At 48.5% G+C, this 20,588-nt stretch overlaps 1 protein-coding gene across 1 annotated transcript; it reads left to right on the top strand.

Annotated features, from left to right (window-relative positions):
* Positions 1–667: 667 nt before the first annotated feature.
* LOC116986639 (cathepsin E-like) lies at positions 668–17,219 on the top strand. The gene is made up of 8 exons (XM_033042216.1): positions 668–865; positions 3,724–3,841; positions 5,507–5,625; positions 7,346–7,545; positions 8,653–8,775; positions 14,566–14,710; positions 15,777–15,875; positions 17,052–17,219. The coding sequence occupies exons 1-8, from the start codon at positions 668–670 to the stop codon at positions 17,217–17,219; spliced, it is 1,170 nt and encodes a 389-aa protein (XP_032898107.1).
* The last annotated feature ends 3,369 nt before the right edge of the window (positions 17,220–20,588 follow it).

Genomic DNA, 20,588 nt, shown 5'->3' with positions numbered 1-20,588 from the left:
AAGGGGTCACAGTTTAAGGATAAATGGGAAATCCTTTAGGACCGAGATGTGAAAAAAACATTTTTCACACAGAGAGTGGTGAATCTCTGGAACTCTCTGCCACAGAAGGTAGTTGAGGCCAGTTCATTGGCTATATTTAAGAGGGAGTTAGATGTGGTCCTTGTGGCTAAAGGGATCAGGGGGGTATGGAGAGAAGGCAGGTACAGGATACTGAGTTGGTTGATCAGCCATGATCATATTGAATGGCGATACAGGGTCGAAGGACCGAATGGCCTACTCCTGCACCTATTGTCTATGTTTCTATGTTTCTATGAAGGGGAAAATAATTAATAGGAGTCTGAGGGGTAACTTTTTCACACAAAGTGTAGTGGGTGTATGGAATGAGCTGCCAGAGGAGATATTTGAGGCTGGGACTATCCCAAGGTTTAGGAAACAGTTGGACAGTTGCACGGATCGGACAGGTTTGGAGTGATATGGACCAAACGTGGGCATGTGGGGCAAGTATAGCTGGGATATGTTGGGCAAGTTGGGCCGAAGGGCCTGTTTCCTCTACAAAATGGAAGATCAGGACTGCTCTCTAGTTGGTGATAGGATGGTTCAATTGCCTGCAAGTAAGTAACCATATCAATGTGCATGTGATCCATATCCCTCCATTCACTGCATATCCATGTGCCAATTTGTTTTTCCATGGTGTCTCCACAGAATTCCACTGAAGAGGCACAAGTCGATCCGGCAAAGGATGAGGGAGAAAGGGATGCTGCCGGAATTCTGGGAGCACAACAAGTTGGATCTGATCCAACGCGGCAACACTCAACAATGTTCCACACTGCAGACATCGACTGAACCTCTTCTCAACTACATGGATGTAAGTTACATACAGCAGCCTGGGTCTTCAGAACAATGTACAAACAAAGACAATAGGTGTAGGAGTAGGCCATACGGTCCTTCGAACCAGCACCGCCATTCAATGAGATCATGGCTGATCATCCAGAATCAGTACCCCGTTCCTGCTTTCTCCCCATATCCCTTGATTCCGTTAGCCCCAAGAGCTCTGTCTAACTCTCTCTTGAAAACCTCCAGTGAATTGGCCTCCACTGCCTTCTGTGGCAAATAATTCCACAGATTCACAACTCTCTGGGTGAAAATGTTTTTCCTCATCTCAGTCCTAAATGGTCTAACACTTATTCTTACACTGTGGCCTCTGGTTCTGGGCTGCCCCAACATCGGGAACATTTCTCCTGCATCTAGCCCGTCTAATCCCATAAGAATTTGACATGTTTCTATAAGATACCCTCTCATCCTTCTAAATTCCAGTGAAAACAAGCCCAGTCGATCATGCAGGCCCGTACGGTGGCGCAGCGGTAGAGTTGCTGCCTTACAGCGACAGAGACCTGGGTTCGATCCTGACTATGGGTGCTGACTCTATGGAGTTTGTATGTTCTCCCTGTGACCTGGGTTTTCATGTTCATAAGCTCATAAGTGGCAGGAGCATTTAGGCCATTCGGTCCATCAAGTCTACTCCGCCATTCGTTGATGGCTGATCTATCTTTCCCTCTCATTCTCCTGCCTTCTCACCGTAACCCCTGACACCCGGACTAATTTCTCTGGGATCTCGAGTTTCCTCCCACACTCCAAAGGCGTACAGCAGGGGTCGGCAACCTTGTTCTGCATGGGGGCCAGGACCCATGTCTATGAACGGATGGCTGGCCACATCCATCGCCATGGTTAATAAACGGAGGTAATAATGATACATACTAACTAAATTAGTAATTAGTAATAATACATACTAATAATACATACATTAGTAATAATACGTACTAACTAGTGTGACACTTGGCGTTGTTTTTCGCCTGCACTGCCCCGGGACTGGCTGTAATGCGCAAGTTGCCTGCGAGCCCTGGCACTAATTGAAAACAAATACACCCGTGGGCCGACCCCTGGCGTACAGGTTTGTAGGTTAATTGGCTTGGTATCATTGTAAATTGTCCCTAGTGTGTGTTGGGTAGTGTTAAGGTGTGGGGATCGCTGGTCGGCACGGACTCGGTGGGCCGAAGGGCCTGTTTCCGCGCTGTATCTCAAAACACTAAAAATAAATAAAGAATGACTCAAAATGCTGGAGTAACTCAGCGGGACAGGCAGCATCCCTGGAGAGAAGGAATGGCTGGCGTTTCAGGTCGAGACCCTTCTTTAGACACATCAAGAACAGCAGATGCTGGAACCTAGACAAAAAACACAAAGTGCTGGAGGAACTCAGCAGGTCAGGTGGCATTGGTCTGTGTGTAAAGTTTGCACATTCTCCCTGCGACCGTGTGGATTTTCTGCGGGAGCTCCGGTTTCCTCCCACATCCCAAAAGGCAGGTACTATCACACTGTTAGACTGGTACATGGATAGGACAGGTTTGGAGGGATATGGGCTAAATGCTGATATGGGTGAGGCTAGTGTAGAGGGGGGCATGTTGGCCAGTGTGGGCAATTTGGGCTGAAGTTTCCACACTGTATCACTCTATAACGAGCAGGTTTGTAGGTTAATGGGCCCTCTGTAAATTGCCTCCCTATGTGTGTGTAAGGAGTGGATGGGAATGTGAGATAACATAGAACTAGTGTGAATGGGTGATCAATGGTCAGTGTGGACTCGGTGGGCCGAAGGGCCTGTTTCCATGCTGTATGCTTAAAAGCAAAATGAGGGGATCGATGGTTCCAGGGAACTGGTTGAGGTGAGGAGTTGAGCGCTGGGATAGATCAGCCGTGATCATATTAAATGGAAAAGGGGAAGTACAACGGGATCTGGGGGTCCTTGTTCATCAGTCACTGAAGGTAAGCATGCAGGTACAGCAGGCAGTGAAGAAAGCGAATGGCATGTTGGCCTTCATAAGAAGAGGAGTTGAGTATAGGAGCAAAGAGGTCCTTCTGCAGTTGTACAGGGCCCCAGTGAGATCACACCTGTGTGCAGTTTTGGTCCCCAAATTTGAGGAAGGACATTCTTGCTATTGAGGGCCTGTAGGTTCACGAGGTTAATTCCCGGGATGGCGGGACTGTCATGTGCTGATAGAATGGAGCGGCTGGGCTTGTACACTCTAGAGTTTAGAAGGATGAGAGGGTTGAGATACATGTAAGATTGTTAAGGGTTTGGACACGCTAGAGGCAGGAAACATGTTCCCGATGTTGGGGGAGTCCAGAACCAGGGGCCGCACACAGTTTAAGAATAAGGGGTAAGCCATTTAGAACGGAGATGGGGAAACACTTTTTCACACAGAGAATTGTGAATCTGTGGAATTCTCTGTCTCAGAAGGCAGTGGAGGCCAATACTCTGGAGGCTTTCAAGAGAGAGCTAAATAGAGCTCTTAAAGATAGCAGGGTCAGGGGATATGGGGAGAAGGCAGGAACGGGGTGATCAGCCATGATCACAATGAATGGCGGTGCTGGCTCAAAGGGCCGAATGACCTACTCCTGCACCTATTGTCGATTGTCTTTTGTCTGAATGGAGGCGTAGGAAGGAACAAGGACCCTGGAGAAGGGTCCGGACCCGAAAAGCCACCCATTGCTTCTCTCCAGTTACGCTGCCTGTCCCACTGAGTTACTCCAGCATTTTGTGTCTATCTTTCATACTGAACGGAGCACCAGGCTCGGGATATTTAGTGAACTTTCTCTGCTCCTATTTTGCTGTGTTCTTGACTCCTGCTCACCGACTGCCAGATTGACTGGGATGTTCACCTTTCTCGCCAGACGCAGTACGCAGGGATCATTTCCATCGGCACACCGCCACAGAACTTCACAGTCGTATTTGACACCGGCTCATCCAACCTGTGGGTGCCATCCATCTACTGCTACAGTGCAGCCTGCAGTAAGTACAGTCAGAGGCACCGCACACCCCGACTATCACGGGGTGGAAGTATCATATACTAGAGGACATACTGTAGCCTTAGGGTGAGAGGGGCAAAGTTTAAAGTTGACACGTTATAGAGTCAATAGACAATAGACAATAGGTGCAGGAGGAGGCCATTCGGCCCTTCGAGCCAGCACCGCCATTCAATGTGATCATGGCTGATCATCCTCAATCAGTACCCCGTTCCTGCCTTCTCCCCATATACCCTGACTCCGATATCTTTAAGAGCCCTACCTAGCTCTCTCTTGAAAGCATCCAGAGAACCCGCCTCCACCGCCCTCTGAGGCAGAGAATTCCACAGACTCACCACTCTCTGTGAGAAAAAGTGTCTCCTCGTCTAAATAGCTTACCCCTTATTCTTAAACTGTGGCCCCTGGTTCTGGACTCCCCCAACATCGGGAACATGTTTCCTGCTTCTAGCATGTCCAAACCAGTAATAATAGTCTGAAGAAGGTTTCGGCCCGAAACGTTGCCTATTTCCTTCGCTCCATAGATGCTGCTGCACCCGCTGAGTTTCTCCAGCATTTTTGTGTACCCCTTAATAATCTTATACGTTTTAATAAGATATCCTCTCATCCTTCTGAAGCCCAGAGAATACAAGCCCAGCTGCTCCATTCTCTCAGCATATGACAGTCCGCCATCCCGGGAATTAACCTTGTAAACCTACGCTGCACTCCCTCAATAGCAAGAATGTCCTTCCTCCAATTAGTTTATGATTACACTCATGTGTGGTCTGCTTTGACAGGATCACACACCAATAAAAACTTCCCACGCTATCTCAGTATACGCGGCCATAACCCATCAATACTGTGGACTAATGCCCCAGTTGTGAAGATTGAGGAAGGAACTGCAGATGCTGGTTTAAAGCGAAGATAGACACAAAGTGCTGGAGTAACTCAGCAGGACAGGCAGCATCTCTGGGGAGAAGGAATGGGTGACGTTTCGGGTTGAGGCACTTCTTCAGACTCTGAAAAAGTGTCTCGACCCGAAACGTCACCCATTCCTTCTCTCCAGAGATGCTGCCTGTCCCGCTGAGTTACTCCAACATTTCTGTGTCTAAGATTGAAGGTAGAACTGACAGAAGTTCCGGGTCCCAGGTGTGAAAGTTTCTTCCTTTTGCCTTTTGCAGACTGTCTTGTAATCAAACCATGACAAAGTATTAGCTGAACCACATAGCATTTATTAAAACCCATGCAGAGAGAACAATACATACTGTTGCACTTGTTGCAGCATCTTACAGACTGTCATGCTAATGAACAAGCAGGCTGTTATCAGTAATAATTCCCCTGTCCCACTTAGGAAACCTGAACGGAAACCTCTGGAGACTTTGCACCCCACCCAAGGTTTCCGTGCGGTTCCCGGAGGTTGCAGGTGGTTGCCGGAGGTTGCAGGTAGTGGAAGCAGGTAGGGAGACTGACAAAAACCTCCGGGAACTGCACAGAAACCTTGGGAGGGGCGCAAAGTCTCCAGAGGTTTCCGTTCAGGTTTCCTAAGTGGGACAGGGGCATAATAACTGCATTCCTACTCAAATCCCGGACTGGTTTACATAGTGGAATGTGTAACATGCATAATATATGTGGTGAAGGTTATATTGACAGCGATTAATATGGTTGATCTACACAGAGCAACACAACAAATTTATCCCAGAGAACTCCTCGACGTACAAGAGAGATGGCCGCCCGTTCTCGATCCATTATGGTACGGGCAGCCTCTCCGGAGTTCTTGGAATGGACACAGTGAACGTGAGTAACTGTTCTGAGATGTGGCGGTCTGGTTCAGAAGTGTCCTTCCACCCGTCTCTGCTGTGGGGGGGGTGTTGCTGCCTCACAGCGCCGACAGACCGGGGTCTGGCCCACCGCGGATCGAGGGACCACCTTCGAGGGCCGGTTAGCAGTCGGGCTGTGGGAGGGAGGGGGTGCAGGGCCTCGATGGGGGGAGTACTGGAGGACTACAGTGGTGGAGGACACCAACGGCTAGGCTTGGCCAGGACCACCCCTGCAACCCCTCCCGGTTAAGCCAAGATCCCGGCAACAACTGGGACTTGTAATAGCAACGTCACAAAAATTTGAGATTTTAAAAATCAAGTCTGTAATTTATCCCATCAGATAAAGCATAAAAAGAAGTTTAATTTGACACCTAATTCACTTTCATATCTTCAGTATTAAAAAAGTTATGGCCATTTTCATACTCGGAAATTAGCATCTTGTTCCCTATTGCTTTTCCATTGACTTAACACAAAAGCTGTGATCGAGAACAGTCAAAAGGCCATAACTTTCTTAAAAATTAAGAGAACTGAAAGAAATTTTCAGTTATTATAGATTGAAGCATTCTGAAACAAATATGAAACAATCTTACTTAGATGACTTGAAATTAAAGCATATAGTTAGTTACCTAATTGTAGCTAATTACAAAATTCAATAACTAGATCTAAACATCTATCAATTTCTTAAGAATAGATTAACATTTTTAAATAGCCTAAGTGTCCAAATAACATTCACACAAGAATTCACAATATAACATAATTTATAAATCTCATTGTCATGGATTTATAGGCCAAATGGAAGGAATGTTTAATGCCTGCAAATTAATGGCCATTTAAATCATCTTGCGAGTGGGTTTTTCTGGAACGCGATCATTTGGAACGTTGCGGTTTGCGGTGAATTTAAACCCCATGACGGCAGGAAAAATACTGCCGGTTCGTATGGGGGAAAAAAATCACCGTTTCGCAATGTAAAATGTGAATTAAAGGCATCTTAAGGAGCACTTTTATACATAAAATAAACGGCTTTCCTTTACCTGTCCCGTACGTGAAATCCGTCCCCGTTGTCGGCGTTGACGGCTTTAGAAGCTGATTTTAAAATTACTCCAGCGCTGAACTAGTCGGGCTATGAAAAAAAAAATACACAGAACGCCCGTTGGAACGATTCTTCAGCAAAAGCTTGCACTCCAACCAAATATAATCCAGGACAAGGTAGGAGAAAACCGCGTTTTAACCCCGCCCCCCCCCCTCAAAGGCGCCAAAATTGCGCACACGGCCAGTGGCAGAATTGCAGCGCCGCTGAAGGTAAGTCTTGTAACATACCTACTTGTAAAGGGCATTTAACTGGCGACTCTGTCCACTGTCTGAGTGTACTGCTGCTGTACACTTGTACTGCATCTGAGATGCTTATCTGAGTGCATCTTAGTGTTGACGTATACTTGTACGTCTTTGGAGTGTGGGAGGAAACCGAAGATCTCGGAGAAAACCCACGCAGGTCACGGGGAGAACGTACCAACTCCGTACAGACAGCGCCCGTAGTCGGGATCGAACCCGGTTCTCTGGCGCTGTGAGGCAGCAACTCTACCGCTGCGCCACCGTGCCACCCTGGTACATGTGACCAATAGTGTACCGTACAGTACTGGTACAATGGGGGGGTGGCCCCTCGGACTGATGGAAACTCTGGTGTTGTCTCCTGTGTGTAGGTTGAAGGTCTCTCCGTGGTGGGCCAGATATTTGGTGAGAGCGTGACAGAGCCAGGCGCCACCTTCGAGCATTCCCCGTTCGATGGCATCCTCGGTCTGGCCTACCCATCCATCGCCGCAGCCGACGCCACTACGGTGTTCGACAACATGATGGCAGAAGACCTGGTGGCCCTCCCCCTGTTCTCTGTCTTCCTCTCCAGGTACAACACACCAGTGCAGACTAGACCTGCTGAAATACGTTCATAGACCACACGATATGGTAGGGATTGGACAGGCTAGACGCAGGAAAAATTGTCCCGATGCTGGGGGAGTCCAGAACCAGGGGTCACACACAGTTGAAGAATAAGGGGTCGGACATTTAGGACTGAGATGAGGAAAAAAAATTTCACCCAGAGAGTTGTGAATCTGTGGAATTCTCTGCCACAGAAGGCAGTGGAGGCCGATTCACTGGATGTTTTCAAGAGAGAGTTAGATTTAGCTCTAAGGGCTAAAGGAATCAGGGGATATGGGGCGAAGGCAGGAATGGGGTAGTGATTTTGGATGATCAGCCATGATCCTATTGAATGGCGGTGCTGGCTCGAAGGGCTGAATGGCCTACTCCTGCACCTATTCTCTATGTTTCCATGTTTCTATGATACCATAGAACTTTCAAAGCCAGGATTGGACTCATAAGCCACCTGAGAGTCCATTAAAATAACAGAATGTAGAACATCATCCTCGACCTCGAGGGGGGGGGGGGAGGTCAGTCTCCAGCATTTTGTGTCTACCTTGAGCAACATATGAGGAAAGATTGAAAAAACTAGGCTTGTATTTACTGGAGTTTAGAAGGATGAGGGGGATCTTATAGAAACATATAACATTTTAAAAGGACTGGACAGGCTAGATGCAGGAAAAATGTTCCCAATGTTGGGTGAGTCCAGAACCAGGGGCCACAGTCTTAGAATAAAGGGGAGGCCATTTAAGACTGAGGTGAGAAAAAAACATTTTCACCCAGAGAGTTGTGAATTTGTGAAATTCTCTGCCACAGAGGGCAGTGGAGGCTAAATTACTGGATGGATTTAAGAGAGAGTAAGATAGAGCTCTAGGGGCTAGTGGAGTCAAGGGATATGGGGAGAAGGCAGGCACAGGTTATTGATTGGGGACGATCAGCCATGATCACAATGAATGGCGCTGCTCGCTCGATGGGCCGAATGGCCTCCTCCTGCATCTATTTTCTATGATCTATCTATCTAACATTTGAACAAACGTCTTTAGTTTTAAAGGTTTTAAAGAATTTCTCTTTTTGTTGTTTTTTTCCCCCTTCCCAGGAACCCCAACGATGAGTCGGGCAGCGAGATCGTTTTTGGCGGATTCGATATTTCTCATTTCACCGGGGAACTCCACTGGGTTCCTGTAACCCACCAAGGATACTGGCAAATCCGGCTAGACGGGTAAACGCCGGCACTGCTCGCGCATGGTCTGGCCGCCGGACCCTTCCGCCGTCTGGTGGGCAGATGATTGGTCAAAGTCCAGACGTGGCCAGGATTTGTCTAGCCTCCACCTCCCTTCCACCTACCCCCCCCCCCCCTCCACCTACCCATCCTCCACAATCAATCCTAAGACGTGTGGGTTTGTATGTTCATTGGCTTTGGTAAATTGTCCCTAGTGTGTAGGATAGAGCTAGTGTGATCATAGGTTGGCACGGACCTGGTGGGCCGAAGGGCCTGTTGACACACTGTATCTCTAAACTAAACTAAACTAAACTAAACTCATCAGCAGATGCTGGTTAATACATAAAAAGGACACCTTCTCTCTGCAACTAACGTTATATTCAGGTCGGTGTGGGAAAGAACTGCAGATGCTGGATAAAATCGAAGGTAGACACAAAATGCTGGAGAAACTCAGCGGGTGAGGCGGCATCTATGGAGCGAAGGAATGGCTGACGTTTCGGGTCGAGACTGAAGAAGGGTCTCAACCCGAAACGTCGCCCATTCCTTCTCTCCTGAGATGCTGCCTCACCCGCTGAGTTACCCCAGCACTTTCTGATCGATGGTCTGTGCAGACTCGGTGGGCCGAAGGGTCTGTTTCCTTGCTGTATCTCTAAACTAAACCAAACTGACTTTGATTTGTTCTTTTCACACCTTTCATTTGATCTTTGTGTCTTTACATACCTCTCATAGAAACATAGAAACATTCGGCCCTTCGAGCCTGCACCGCCATTCAATATGATCATGGCTGATCATCCAACTCAGTATCCTGTACCTGCCTTCTCTCCATACCCCCTGATCCCTTTAGCCACAAGGGCCACATCTAACTCCCTCTTAAATATAGCCAATGATCAGGATAGGATGATCAGCCATGATCATATTGAATGGCGGTGCAGGCTCGAAGGGCCGAATGGCCTACTCCTGCACCTAATTTCTATGTTTCTATGAACTGGCCTCAACTACATTCTGTGGCAGAGAATTCCACAGATTCACCACTGTCTGTGTGAAAAATGTTTTTCTCATCTCAGTCCTAAAAGATTTCCCCCTTATCCTTAAACTGTGACCCCTTGTCCTGGACTTCCCCAACATCGGGAACAATCTTCCTGCATCTAGCCTGTCCAACCCCTTAAGAATTTTGTAAGTTTCTATAAGATCCCCCCTCAATCTCCTAAATTCTAGTGAGTACAAGCCGAGTCTATCCAGTCTTTCTTCATATGAAAGTCCTGACATCCCAGGAATCAGTCTGGTGAACCTTCTCTGCACTCCCTCTATGGCAAGAATGTCCTTCCTCAGATTAGGAGACCCCTGACTCTCAGTCTGAAGAAGGGTCTCGATCAGAAAAGCAACCTACTCCTTCTCTCCAGAGACGCTGCCTGTCCCGCTGAGTTACTCCAGCATTTTGTGTCTATCTTTGGTGTAAACCAACATCTGCAGTTCCTTCCTATCCCAAACATAATTGAACTCTCCATATATTTGTCAGTGCAGGAAGCAGGGGATTGCAGTTTTACTGCACACCATTAGATGGCAGTAGTTCCTGCATTTAGAGTAGTTGGAGTTAATGAGAATGGCCAAATAGTACAAGTCTTTCATAGATACATAGATACATAGAAAATAGGTGCAGGAGTAGGCCATTCGGCCCTTCGAGCCTGCACCGCCATTCAATATGATCATGGCTGATCATCCAACTCAGTATCCCATACCTGCCTTCTCTCCATACCCCCTGATCCCTTTAGCCACAAGGGCCACATCTAACTCCCTCTTAAATATAGCCAATGAACTGGCCTCGACTACCCTCTGTGGCAGAGAATTCCACAGATTCACCACTCTGTGTGAAAAAGTTTCTTCTCATCTCGGTCCTAAAGGATTTCCCCCTTATCCTTAAGCTGTGACCCCTTGTCCTGGACTTCCCCAACATCGGGAACAATCTTCCTGCATCTAGCCTGTCCAACCCCATAAGAATTTTGTAAGTTTCTATAAGATCCCCCCTCAATCTCCTAAATTCTAGCGAGTACAAACCGAGTCTATCCAGTCTTTCTTCATATGAAAGTCCTGACATCCCAGGAATCAGTCTGGTTTAGTTTCCAAGATCTAATCTTCCTATTTCTTTACATGTTTAGTTTAGTTTAGTTTAGTTTAGAGATACAGCACGGAAACAGGCCCTTCGGCCCACCGGGTCCGTGCTGTCCAGCGATCCCCGCACACTAACACTAGGGACAATTTTTACATTTACACCAAGCCAATTAACCTACAAACCTGCACGTCTTTGGAGTGTGAGAGGAAACCGAAGATCTCGGAGTAAAACCCACGCAGGTCACGGGGAGAACGTACAAACTCCGTACAGGCTTCTTTACATTATTTTCCTTCAATTGATTATGGGCGGCACGGTGGCGCAGCGGTAGAGTTGCTGCCTCACAGCGAATGCAGCTCCAGAGACCCAGGTTCGATCCTGACCACGGGCGCTGTCTGTACGGAGTTTGTACGCTCTTGCCGTGACCTGCGTGGGTTTTCTCCGAGATCTTCGGTTTCCTCCCACACTCCAAAGACGTGCAGGTTTGTAGGTTAATTGGCTTGGTGTAAATGTAAAAATTGCCCCTAGTGTGTGTAGGATAGTGTTAGTGTGCGGGGATCGCTGGTCGGCGCGGACCCGGTGGGCCGAAGGGCCTGTTTCCGCGCTGTATCTCTAAACTAAACTAAACTAAAGTAGAGATAATGCCTTACGGCGCTTACAGCCCCAGAGATGCACGGATGAACTTTTTCCACTTCATCCAACTACCTCGGCAACCCACAGCATCTTGGACAGCATGGATGAGTTGGGCCGAAGGGCCTGTTTCTGTGGTAAAGGACTCTACTGTATGAGCTAATCTCTCACAGGCAATCATGTCTTTCCTGTCATGTGCCAATCTGATGAATCCACTAAACTCAAACTGAGGTCTAACCACAGCACAGTGTATCTGAGACAAGAGGAACTGCAGATGCTGGTTTACCAAAAAAAGACACCATGTGCCGGGGTAACTCAGTGTAGCATTTCTGGAGAACACGGATAGATGATGCTTCAGGTGGTGAACCTTCGTCAGATCTTAATGCCCCTGTCCCACTTAGAAAACCTGAACGGAAACCTCTGGAGACTTTGCGCCCCACCTAAGGTTTCCGTGCGGTTCCCGGAGGTTTTTGTCAGTCTCCCTACCTGCTTCCACTACCTGCAACCTCCGGCAACCACCTGCAACCTCCGGGAACCGCACGGAAACCTTGTGTGGGGCGCAAAGTCTCCAGACGTGTCCGTTCAGGTTTCCTAAGTGGGACAGGGGCATAAGTGGGACAGGGGCATAGAGCACACAAAGTGCTGGAGTAACTCAGCGGAAGGAATAGATGACGTTTCGTGTCGAGACCATTCTTTTGACTAGAGATATGGAAGAGTAAGGTGCGAGTGAATCTGGCAGACCAAAGCAGATGATGATAAGGAAATATAGAATAGTGCATTGTCAGCTGAGGGAAATGCTCCTGTACTCCAGACCACAGCAGTCACACAATTTCCTTTTGGTTAGTTTATTGTCACATATACCAAGACACAATGAAAAGCGTTTTGTTGCATGCTATCCAGTCTGAAGATAGGTCTCAACCCGAAACATGACCCATTCCTTCTCTCCAGAGATGCTACCTGTCCCGCTGAGTTACTCCAGCATTTTGTGTCTATCTTCGATTTAAACCAGCATCTGCAGTTGTTTCCCACGCGCCCAGTCAGTTAAGTTTAGTTTAGTTTAGTGTATTGTCACTTGTACTGAGGAACAGTGAACAGTTTATTGCTGCATGCTATCCAGTTACTTTAGTTTGATGTAGTTTAATTTGGCCTCCTCCACGGCCAGAGTGAGTCCCACCGCAAATTGGAGGAGCAGCACCTCATATTTCACTTGGATAGTTTACACCCCAGCGGCATGAACATTGAACATTGACTTCCCTAATTTCAGGTAGTCCCTGCTTTCTCCCTCCTTCCCCTCCCCTTCCCAGCTCTCCCACAGCCCACTGTCACCGCCTCTTCCTTTCATCTTCCCCCCCCCCCCCCCCCACATCAGACTGAAGACCCGAAACGTCACCTATTCCTTCGCTCCATAGATGCTGCCTTACCCGCTGAGTTTCTCCAGCATTTTTGTCTACCTTTAGCTTAATATAGATTAGTTTAGTTCAGTTTAGTGTATTGTCACGTGTACCGAGGTACAGTGAAAAGCTTATTGTTGCTTGCTAACCAGCCAGTTTAATTGAGTTTAGTTTAGTTTATTGTTGCGTGCTATCCAGCCAGTGGAAAGACAACACGTAATTAATACTCCAGTACATGACTGATGTCCAAACCTAAAGTTACAAGAAAATATTTAACTTCCACGAACAAAACTCATAAGTTTTGCACTTTTGTCACGATGGTCTTTAATAGTTTGTTCCCTATTTTGGTTTCCAGTTTGAAATGATGAGTCCTGTTTCCACGCTGTATCTCTAAACTTGGGGTGGCACTGAGGCACAGCGGTAGAGTTGCTGCCTTACAGCGCCAGAGACCCGGGATTTCGATCCGGACCACGGGTGTTGTCTGTACGGAGTTTGTACGTTCTCCCCGTGACCTGCGTGGGTTTTCTCCGGGTGCTCCGGTTTCCTCCCACACTCCAAAGACGTGCAGGTTTGTAGGCTAATTGGCTTCGGTAAAGATTGTAAATTGTCCCTAGTGTGTGTAGGATAGTGTTAGCGTGCGGGACGGACTCGGTGGGCCGAAGGGTCTGTTTCTGCGTTGTATCTCTCAACTAAACTTTAAACAAACATTAAACCTTAAACTAAACTAAACTGCGCAGGCTTGGTGCGCCGAAGGGCTTGTTTCCATCGGGCAGCGCCGCATGATGGCGGCCTCGCCAATGGTCTGTCTTGTCTTTTTCCTTCTTGGTGTTTTTAGTTTGTTGTAAAATGTATGTTTGAGTGTATCTTTAGTTTTGTATTATTTGGCGGGGGTGGGGAAACTTTAAAAAATCTATTTCCTCGACGGAGATGCGACATTTCCCGTATCGTATCTCCGTCCCCGCTGCGGCCTAACATCGTGGAGGTGGCGGTCCCTTGGTTAGGGATCGACTTCGGGAGCTCCGAGCCGCGGGAGCTTCGACCGCCCCGATCGCGGATGGTTCGACCGCCCCGATAGCGGATGGTTCGAGGGAGAAAAGGAGGGAAGAAGACAATACGTTATTGCCTTCCATCACAGTGGGGAATGTAGTGGAGCGCGCTGTGGTGGATGTTTATGTTAATTTTTATGTAGTTTTGTGTCTTGTTGCTTTTTTGGTATAATTATGTACATGGCAAATCAACTTCCTTGTATGTTTTTACAATACTTGCTATTATGACAATAGACAATAGACAATAGGTGCAGGAGTAGGCCATTCGGCCCTTCGAGCCAGCACCGCCATTCAATGTAATCATGGCTGATCATCCCCAATCATTACCCCGTTCCTGCCTTCTCCCCATATCCCCTGACTCCGCAATTTATAAGAGCCCTATCTAGCTCTCTCTTGAAAGTATCCAGAGAACCTGCCTCCACCAGAGAATTTCACAGACTCACCACTCTCTGTGAGAAAAAGTGTTTCCTCCACTCTCTGTGAGAAAATTGCAAATTAATGACAATTATATCTAAACTAAACTTTAAGCTAGAAAGAAACTGAGCAAATGACTCAATCAGCTGTTAGGACAACTCCTGCTCCCATTCTGATGCTTGTGTGTGTGTTTCATATGTTTCAGTGTGGAGGTGGGGGGTGCCCTTGTGTTGTGTGAGGGTGGATGTAAAGCCATTGTAGACACGGGGACATCACTCCTGACGGGCCCCACCAGCAGTATCGCGGTGATTCAGGACAGGATCGGCGCGGCGACCAGTGGTGACGGGACGGTATGTCGATCAACACGGGACACATTATCACAGGTGTTGACCAGCGTTCAATATTGTCACGTCGACCGAGGTTCGCGAGTCACGAATCAAGGGCCTCACGGTGGCGCAGCGGGTAGAGTCGCTGCCTCACAGCGCCAGAGACCCGGGTTCGATCCCGACCACGGGTGCTGTCTGTACGGAGTTTGCACGTTCTCCCCGTGGTCCGTCATGGGTTTTCTCCAAGATCACCGGATTCCCCCCACACTCCAAAGACCCTGAAGGGTCGAGACCCGAAACGTCACCCATTCCTTCGCTCCATAGATGCTGTCTCACCCGTTGAGTTTCTCCAGCATTTTTGTGTACCTTCAGTAGAAGTTGCGATCACTGTCGTACACGGCATTGTAAGGAACGGTGATAAAACACACACACACACACACACCAAAATCCTATACCTCCAGCAGCGGAGGTCCGCAGGAACTGGAGGACAGAGATGTGTGGTGCGTCCGTCATCGTTCCCATCGGAAACCAGCGCCACTAGTGTTTTCAACGATGATGAATGAATGAATGTTCCAGAACCTGGAGGTCACGGTTTCCAGACACTAGTTGGTCTGGCAAAACGGATAATCCGGAGCGGCTCAAGGGAGCTGGGAAATGGGTAGTGGTCAATAGACAATAGGTGCAGGAGGAGACCATTTGGCCCTTCGAGCCAGCACCGCCATTCAATGTGATCATGGCTGATCATCCCCAATCAGTACCCCGTTCCTGCCTTCTCCCCATATCCCCTGACTCCGCTATCTTTAAGAGCCCTATCCAGCTCTCTCTTGAAAGCATCCAGAGAACCGGCCTCCACCGCCCTCTGAGGCAGAGAATTCCACAGATTTACAACTCTCTATGAGAAAAAGTGTCTCCTCATCTCCGTTCTAAATGGCTTACCCCTTATTCTTAAACTGTGTGGACCCTGGTTCTGGACTCCCCCCAACATCGGGAACATGTTTCCTGCCTCTAGCGTGTCCAAGCCCTTAATAATCTTGTATGTTTCAATAAGCAGTGATATTAATTCTAACACAATCCCGCTCTGCTTCCACAGGCAGCCGTCGATTGCAACCGTCTAGACGCCATGCCTGACATCACCTTCATCATAGGAGGCGTCAAGTACGTTCTACCTCCAGAGGCGTACGTACTTCAGGTAGGTTGGCTGTGTGGGAAGGAACGGTGTCCGAAGACAGACACAACAAGTTGGAGTAACTCAGCACGACCCGAAACGTCACACATTCCTTCTCTCCAGAGACACTGCCCGTCCCATTAAGTTACTCCAGCATTTTGTGCCTAGCTTTTCACTGTAGCGGGACAGGCAGCATCTCTGGAGAGAAGGAATGGGCGACGTTTCGGGTCGAGGCCCTTAACATTTCTTTCCAAGAAGAAAAAACCTCTTTGAGTCCACAGAGAACAGGGTTTGTCCTGCTCCACCTCCCTCCCAATTTCCTTACCCCCCCCCCCCCCCACCACCACATCCCCCACTCGCAAGCAGTCTGAAGAAGGGTCCCAACGTGCTAAACGCTGCCTATGTACGTGTGGGGTGGGGGGGGAGGGGAGGGAGTGATACGGTGGTGCAGCGGTAAACATGTTCCCGATGTCGGGGGAGTCCCGAAGTAGGGGCCACACACAATTTAAGAATAAGGGGTAAGCCATTTAGAACGGAGACGAGGAAACACTTTTTCACACATAGAGTTGTGAGTCTGTGGAATTATCTGCCTCAGTTCAGTGGAGGCCAGTTCTCTGGATACTTTCAAGAGAGAGTTAGATAGAGCTCTTAAAGATAGCGGAGTCAGGGGATATGGGGAGAAGGCAGGAACGGGGTACTGATTGGGGATGGTACACAAAATTGCTGGGGAAAAATGCTGGAGAAACTCAGCGGGTGCAGCAGCATCTATGGAGCGAAGGAAATGGGCGACGTTTCAGGCCGAAACCCTTCTTCAGACTGATGGGGGGTGGGGAAAGAGAGAAGGAAAAGGGGAGGAGGAGGAGGAGCCCGAGGGCGGGCGGATGGGAGGGTGGGAGGAGACAGCTAGAGGGTTAAGGAAGGGGAGGAGACAGCACGGGCTAGCCAAATTGGGAGAATTCAATGTTAATGCCATAAGGACGCAAGGTCCCCAGACGGAATATGAGGTGCTGTTCCTCCAATTTCCGCTGTTGCTCACTCTGGCAATGGATACTGATTGGGGATGATCAGCTATGATCACATTGAATGGAAGGGCCGAATGGCCTACTCCTGCACCTATTGTCTATTGCCTATTGGTCCTCCTGGATGCATGTGGCTTCACTCTCATAATTAACTCATGAATCCTCTTTGTCTCTTGTGCAGGAGGCCGCTGAATGGGGACAAATGTTCTGCACCAGTGGGTTCCAGGGCATGGACATCCCCCCTCCCGCTGGGCCCCTCTGGATCCTCGGAGATGTCTTCATCGGTCATTACTACGCTGTGTTCGACAGAGGCAACAACAAAGTGGGGCTGGCCAAATCTGTCCCGTGATGTGTCCATCCATGCGCCAGGCCAAAGATAAACTGGACATGTAGCAACGTTGAATATTGTTTCGGTCATTATTGCGGCACTTAGTTCCCCGACCCCCCCCCCCCCCCTTCATCCTCCACAACACTACATCGCTGTGGAGGAAGGAACTCCATCTTCTCCCCTCTCCCGTCGGGCAAGAGGCACAGAAGTGTGGACAAGCAGTGAGGCAACTATGTTGCATCAATCTCTATTCTGAGGCGGACAAAAATGCTGGAGAAACTCAGCGGGTGAGGCAGCACCTATGGAGCGAAGGAAATAGGCGCTGGAGAAACTCAGCGGGTGAGGCAGCATCTATGGAGCGAAGGAAATAGGCGACGTTTCGGGCCGAAACCCAAAGGGTTTCGGCCCGAAACGTTGCCTATTTCCTCAGTCTGAAGAAGGGTTTCAGCCCGAAACGTCGCCTATTTCCTTCGCTCCACAGATGCTGCTGCACCCGCTGAGTTTCTCCAGCACTTTTGTCTACCTTCGATTTTCCAGCATCTGCAGTTCCTTTTTAAACACAACATGCTGCCTGTCCTGCTGAGTTACTCTAGCATTTTGTGTCTGTCAAAATAACACCCCTGCTAGACATTTCTATATCCAGCCTGAAAAAAATTGGATACTTTTTTAAAATCATGTTACATTATAGTAGTAGAATTAGGCCATTCGGCCCATCGAGTCCACTCCGCCATTCAATCATGGCTGATCACTGCCTCCTAATCCCATTTTCCTGCCTTCTCCCCATTACCCTTGACACTAGTTCCAATCAAGGGTTTCGGCCCGAAACGTCGCCTATTTCCTCAGTCTGAAGAAGGGTTTCGGCCCGAAACGTCACCTATTTCCTTCGCTCCACAGATGCTGCTGCACCCGCTGAGTTTCTCCAGCATTTTTGTCTACCTTCGATTTTCCAGCATCTGCAGTTCCTTCCTAAAAATCTCTCTTCTTATGTAACTAGAAACCAAAAGCTACCCGTGGACTCCTCTCTGGAGCCAAGTCACCACTCGAAGTGGAAAATAACTGGCATGTTTTTAGTGATAAACATACTTGGTTCTTGGTTTCTTGGTCCTACAAAATATTCCAAAATGGAATTTAAACTGGAGGGAGGACTTAAGCCAGAAAGGGTTTTTGGGAAGAAAGAGCTACCTTAAATGTAGTTGTGTCTGGTTGAGTAACTATGGTAGGGTGAAGGTTATTCCATGCTTTAATTGTGCGGGGGAAGAACGAATTGCTGTACACATCTGTCTTGGTAGCTGGGATCTCAAATTGGATCGCCTGGGTTGCTTGCGTCCGGTTGGCATGAACGTTGAATTCTCCCAGTTTTGCTAGCCCTTGCTGTCTCCTCCCCTTCCTTAACCCTCGAGCTGTCTCCTCCCATCCCCCCCCGCCCTCGGGCTCCTCCTCCTCCCTTTTTCCTTCCTTCTCCCCCCCACCCCCCATCAGTCTGAAGAAGGGTTTTGGCCCGAAACGTCGCCTATCTCCTTCGCTCCATAGATGCTGCTGCACCCGCTGAGTTTCTCCAGCATTTTTGTCTACCTTCTCAAATTAGTTTGTCTGCTGCTAATTGGTTTGGGTTTGGTGTAGGTCTTGTAATCTATGTCGAGCTGACCATTTAACATTTTGTAAAAACAGATCAAACGGTGAGCTTCACGTCTGTCTTGGAGAGGGTTCCACCCCGACCAGTGAATTCAGAAGTTTGGTAACACTCGCTTCTCTCTCATAGGTGTTAGTGACAAATCGAGCTAGTATTGACAAGCTTCATCAAGAAGGATATCAGTCTTGTGCATTCCTGCAAATTCTTTAAATGGCTGGCCAACATATTGTGCAAAAACCAGGGCCTGGTTAAAGAAATCAGTCCATGCAAAAAACGTCGGTACACAAAAATGCTGGAGAAACTCAGCAGGTGCAGCAGCATCTATGGAGCGAAGGAAATAGGCAACGTTTCGGGCCGAAACCCTTCTTCAGACTGATGGGGGGTGGAGGGGCGGGGAGAAGAAAGGAAAAAGGAGGAGGAGCCCGAGGGCTGAGGAAGGGGAGGAGACAGCAAGGACTATCAAAATTGGGAGAATTCAATGTTCCACCCCCCCATCAGTCTGAATGAACATTGAATTCTCCCAATTTTGTTAGTCCTTGCTGTCTTCTCCCCTTCCTCAGCCCTCGGGCTGTCTCCTCCCGTCCCTCAGCCTCCTCCTCCTTTTTCCTATCTTCTCCCCGCTCCCCCCACCCTCCCATCAGGGTTTCGGCCCGAAACGTTGCCTATTTCCTTCGCTCCATCGATGCTGCTGCACCCGCTGAGTTTCTCCAGCATTTTTGTCTACCTTGGATTTCCCAGCATCTGCAGTTCCTTCTTAAGCACATGCAAAAAACGTTGTTGCATTTCGGGGTTACGGGGAGAAGGCAGGAGAATGGGGGTGAGGAGGGAGAGATAGATCAGCCACGATTGAGTGGCGGAGTAGACTCGGTGGGGCCGAATGGCCTGATTCTGCTCCTCTGGACGTATGAACCTATGTCACAGTGTGGGTTTGTCTCCGGGTGCTCCGGTTTCCCCTCACACCCCAAAGACGTGCGGGTTTGTAAGGTTAATCGGCCCCTCTGTAAACTGACCCCTCGTGTGTAGGGAGTGGATGAGGAAGTGGGATAATGCAGGTCTAGTGTGTTCGGCGTTGTGAGGGTTAACATCGTCAAATTCCTGCGTGTTGTTGGCCGATTCACCCCAGTACCAGCATCGTAAGACTTGCCAGAGCATACATCCTCCGAGACATTTGGCATGTCACCAAATACTTCGACTAGCTTCCACAGACGCCCTGTGGGAAGAATCCCCGACTGGCTAATTGGTTTCGGTAGGTTGCAAAATTGTCCCCCTTTGTGGGTATGATGAGAGTGACCGATGGTCGTCCCGGGCTCGGAGGGGCCGAAGGGCCTGTTTCCGTGCCGTACCTCCAAAGGCACACCTCTAACGTGGTCGACAAAAAATGCTGGAGTAAAGGCCCTGAACTCAGCGGGTGAGGCAGCATCTATGGAGCGAAGGAATAGGCGACGTTTTGGGTCGAGACCCTTCCGGGTCTCGACCCAAAACGTCGCCTATTCCTTCGCTCCATAGATGCTGCCTCACCCGCTGAGTTTCTCCAGCATTTTCGTCTACCTTCAGTAGAAGTTGCGATCACTGTCACACACGGCGTTGTTCAAGTTCAAGTTCAAGTGAGTTTATTGTCATGTGTCCCTGTATAGGACAATGAAATTCTTGCTTTGCTTAAGCACGCAGAAAATAGTAGGCATTTACTACAAAACAGATAAATGTGTCCATATACCATGATATAAATATATACACACATGAATAAATAAACTGGTAGTGCA

The sequence above is a fragment of the Amblyraja radiata genome, chromosome 24 (assembly GCF_010909765.2).
Source record: "Amblyraja radiata isolate CabotCenter1 chromosome 24, sAmbRad1.1.pri, whole genome shotgun sequence".
NCBI lineage: Eukaryota > Metazoa > Chordata > Chondrichthyes > Rajiformes > Rajidae > Amblyraja > Amblyraja radiata.
This window is presented reverse-complemented; position numbering and strand designations above follow the sequence as displayed.

What these genes read in the sequence shown, in the direction of transcription:
- LOC116986639 (XM_033042216.1), top strand. Translation starts at nt 668, where the DNA reads ATGTGCCAATTTGTTTTTCCATGGTGTCTCCACAGAATTCCACTGAAG. An exon ending in TTGGAATGGACACAGTGAAC is followed by an intron (nt 5,626 to 7,345) that starts GTGAGTAACTGT and finishes TCCTGTGTGTAG; the next exon opens with GTTGAAGGTCTCTCCGTGGT. An exon ending in TTCTCTGTCTTCCTCTCCAG is followed by an intron (nt 7,546 to 8,652) that starts GTACAACACACC and finishes CCCCCTTCCCAG; the next exon opens with GAACCCCAACGATGAGTCGG.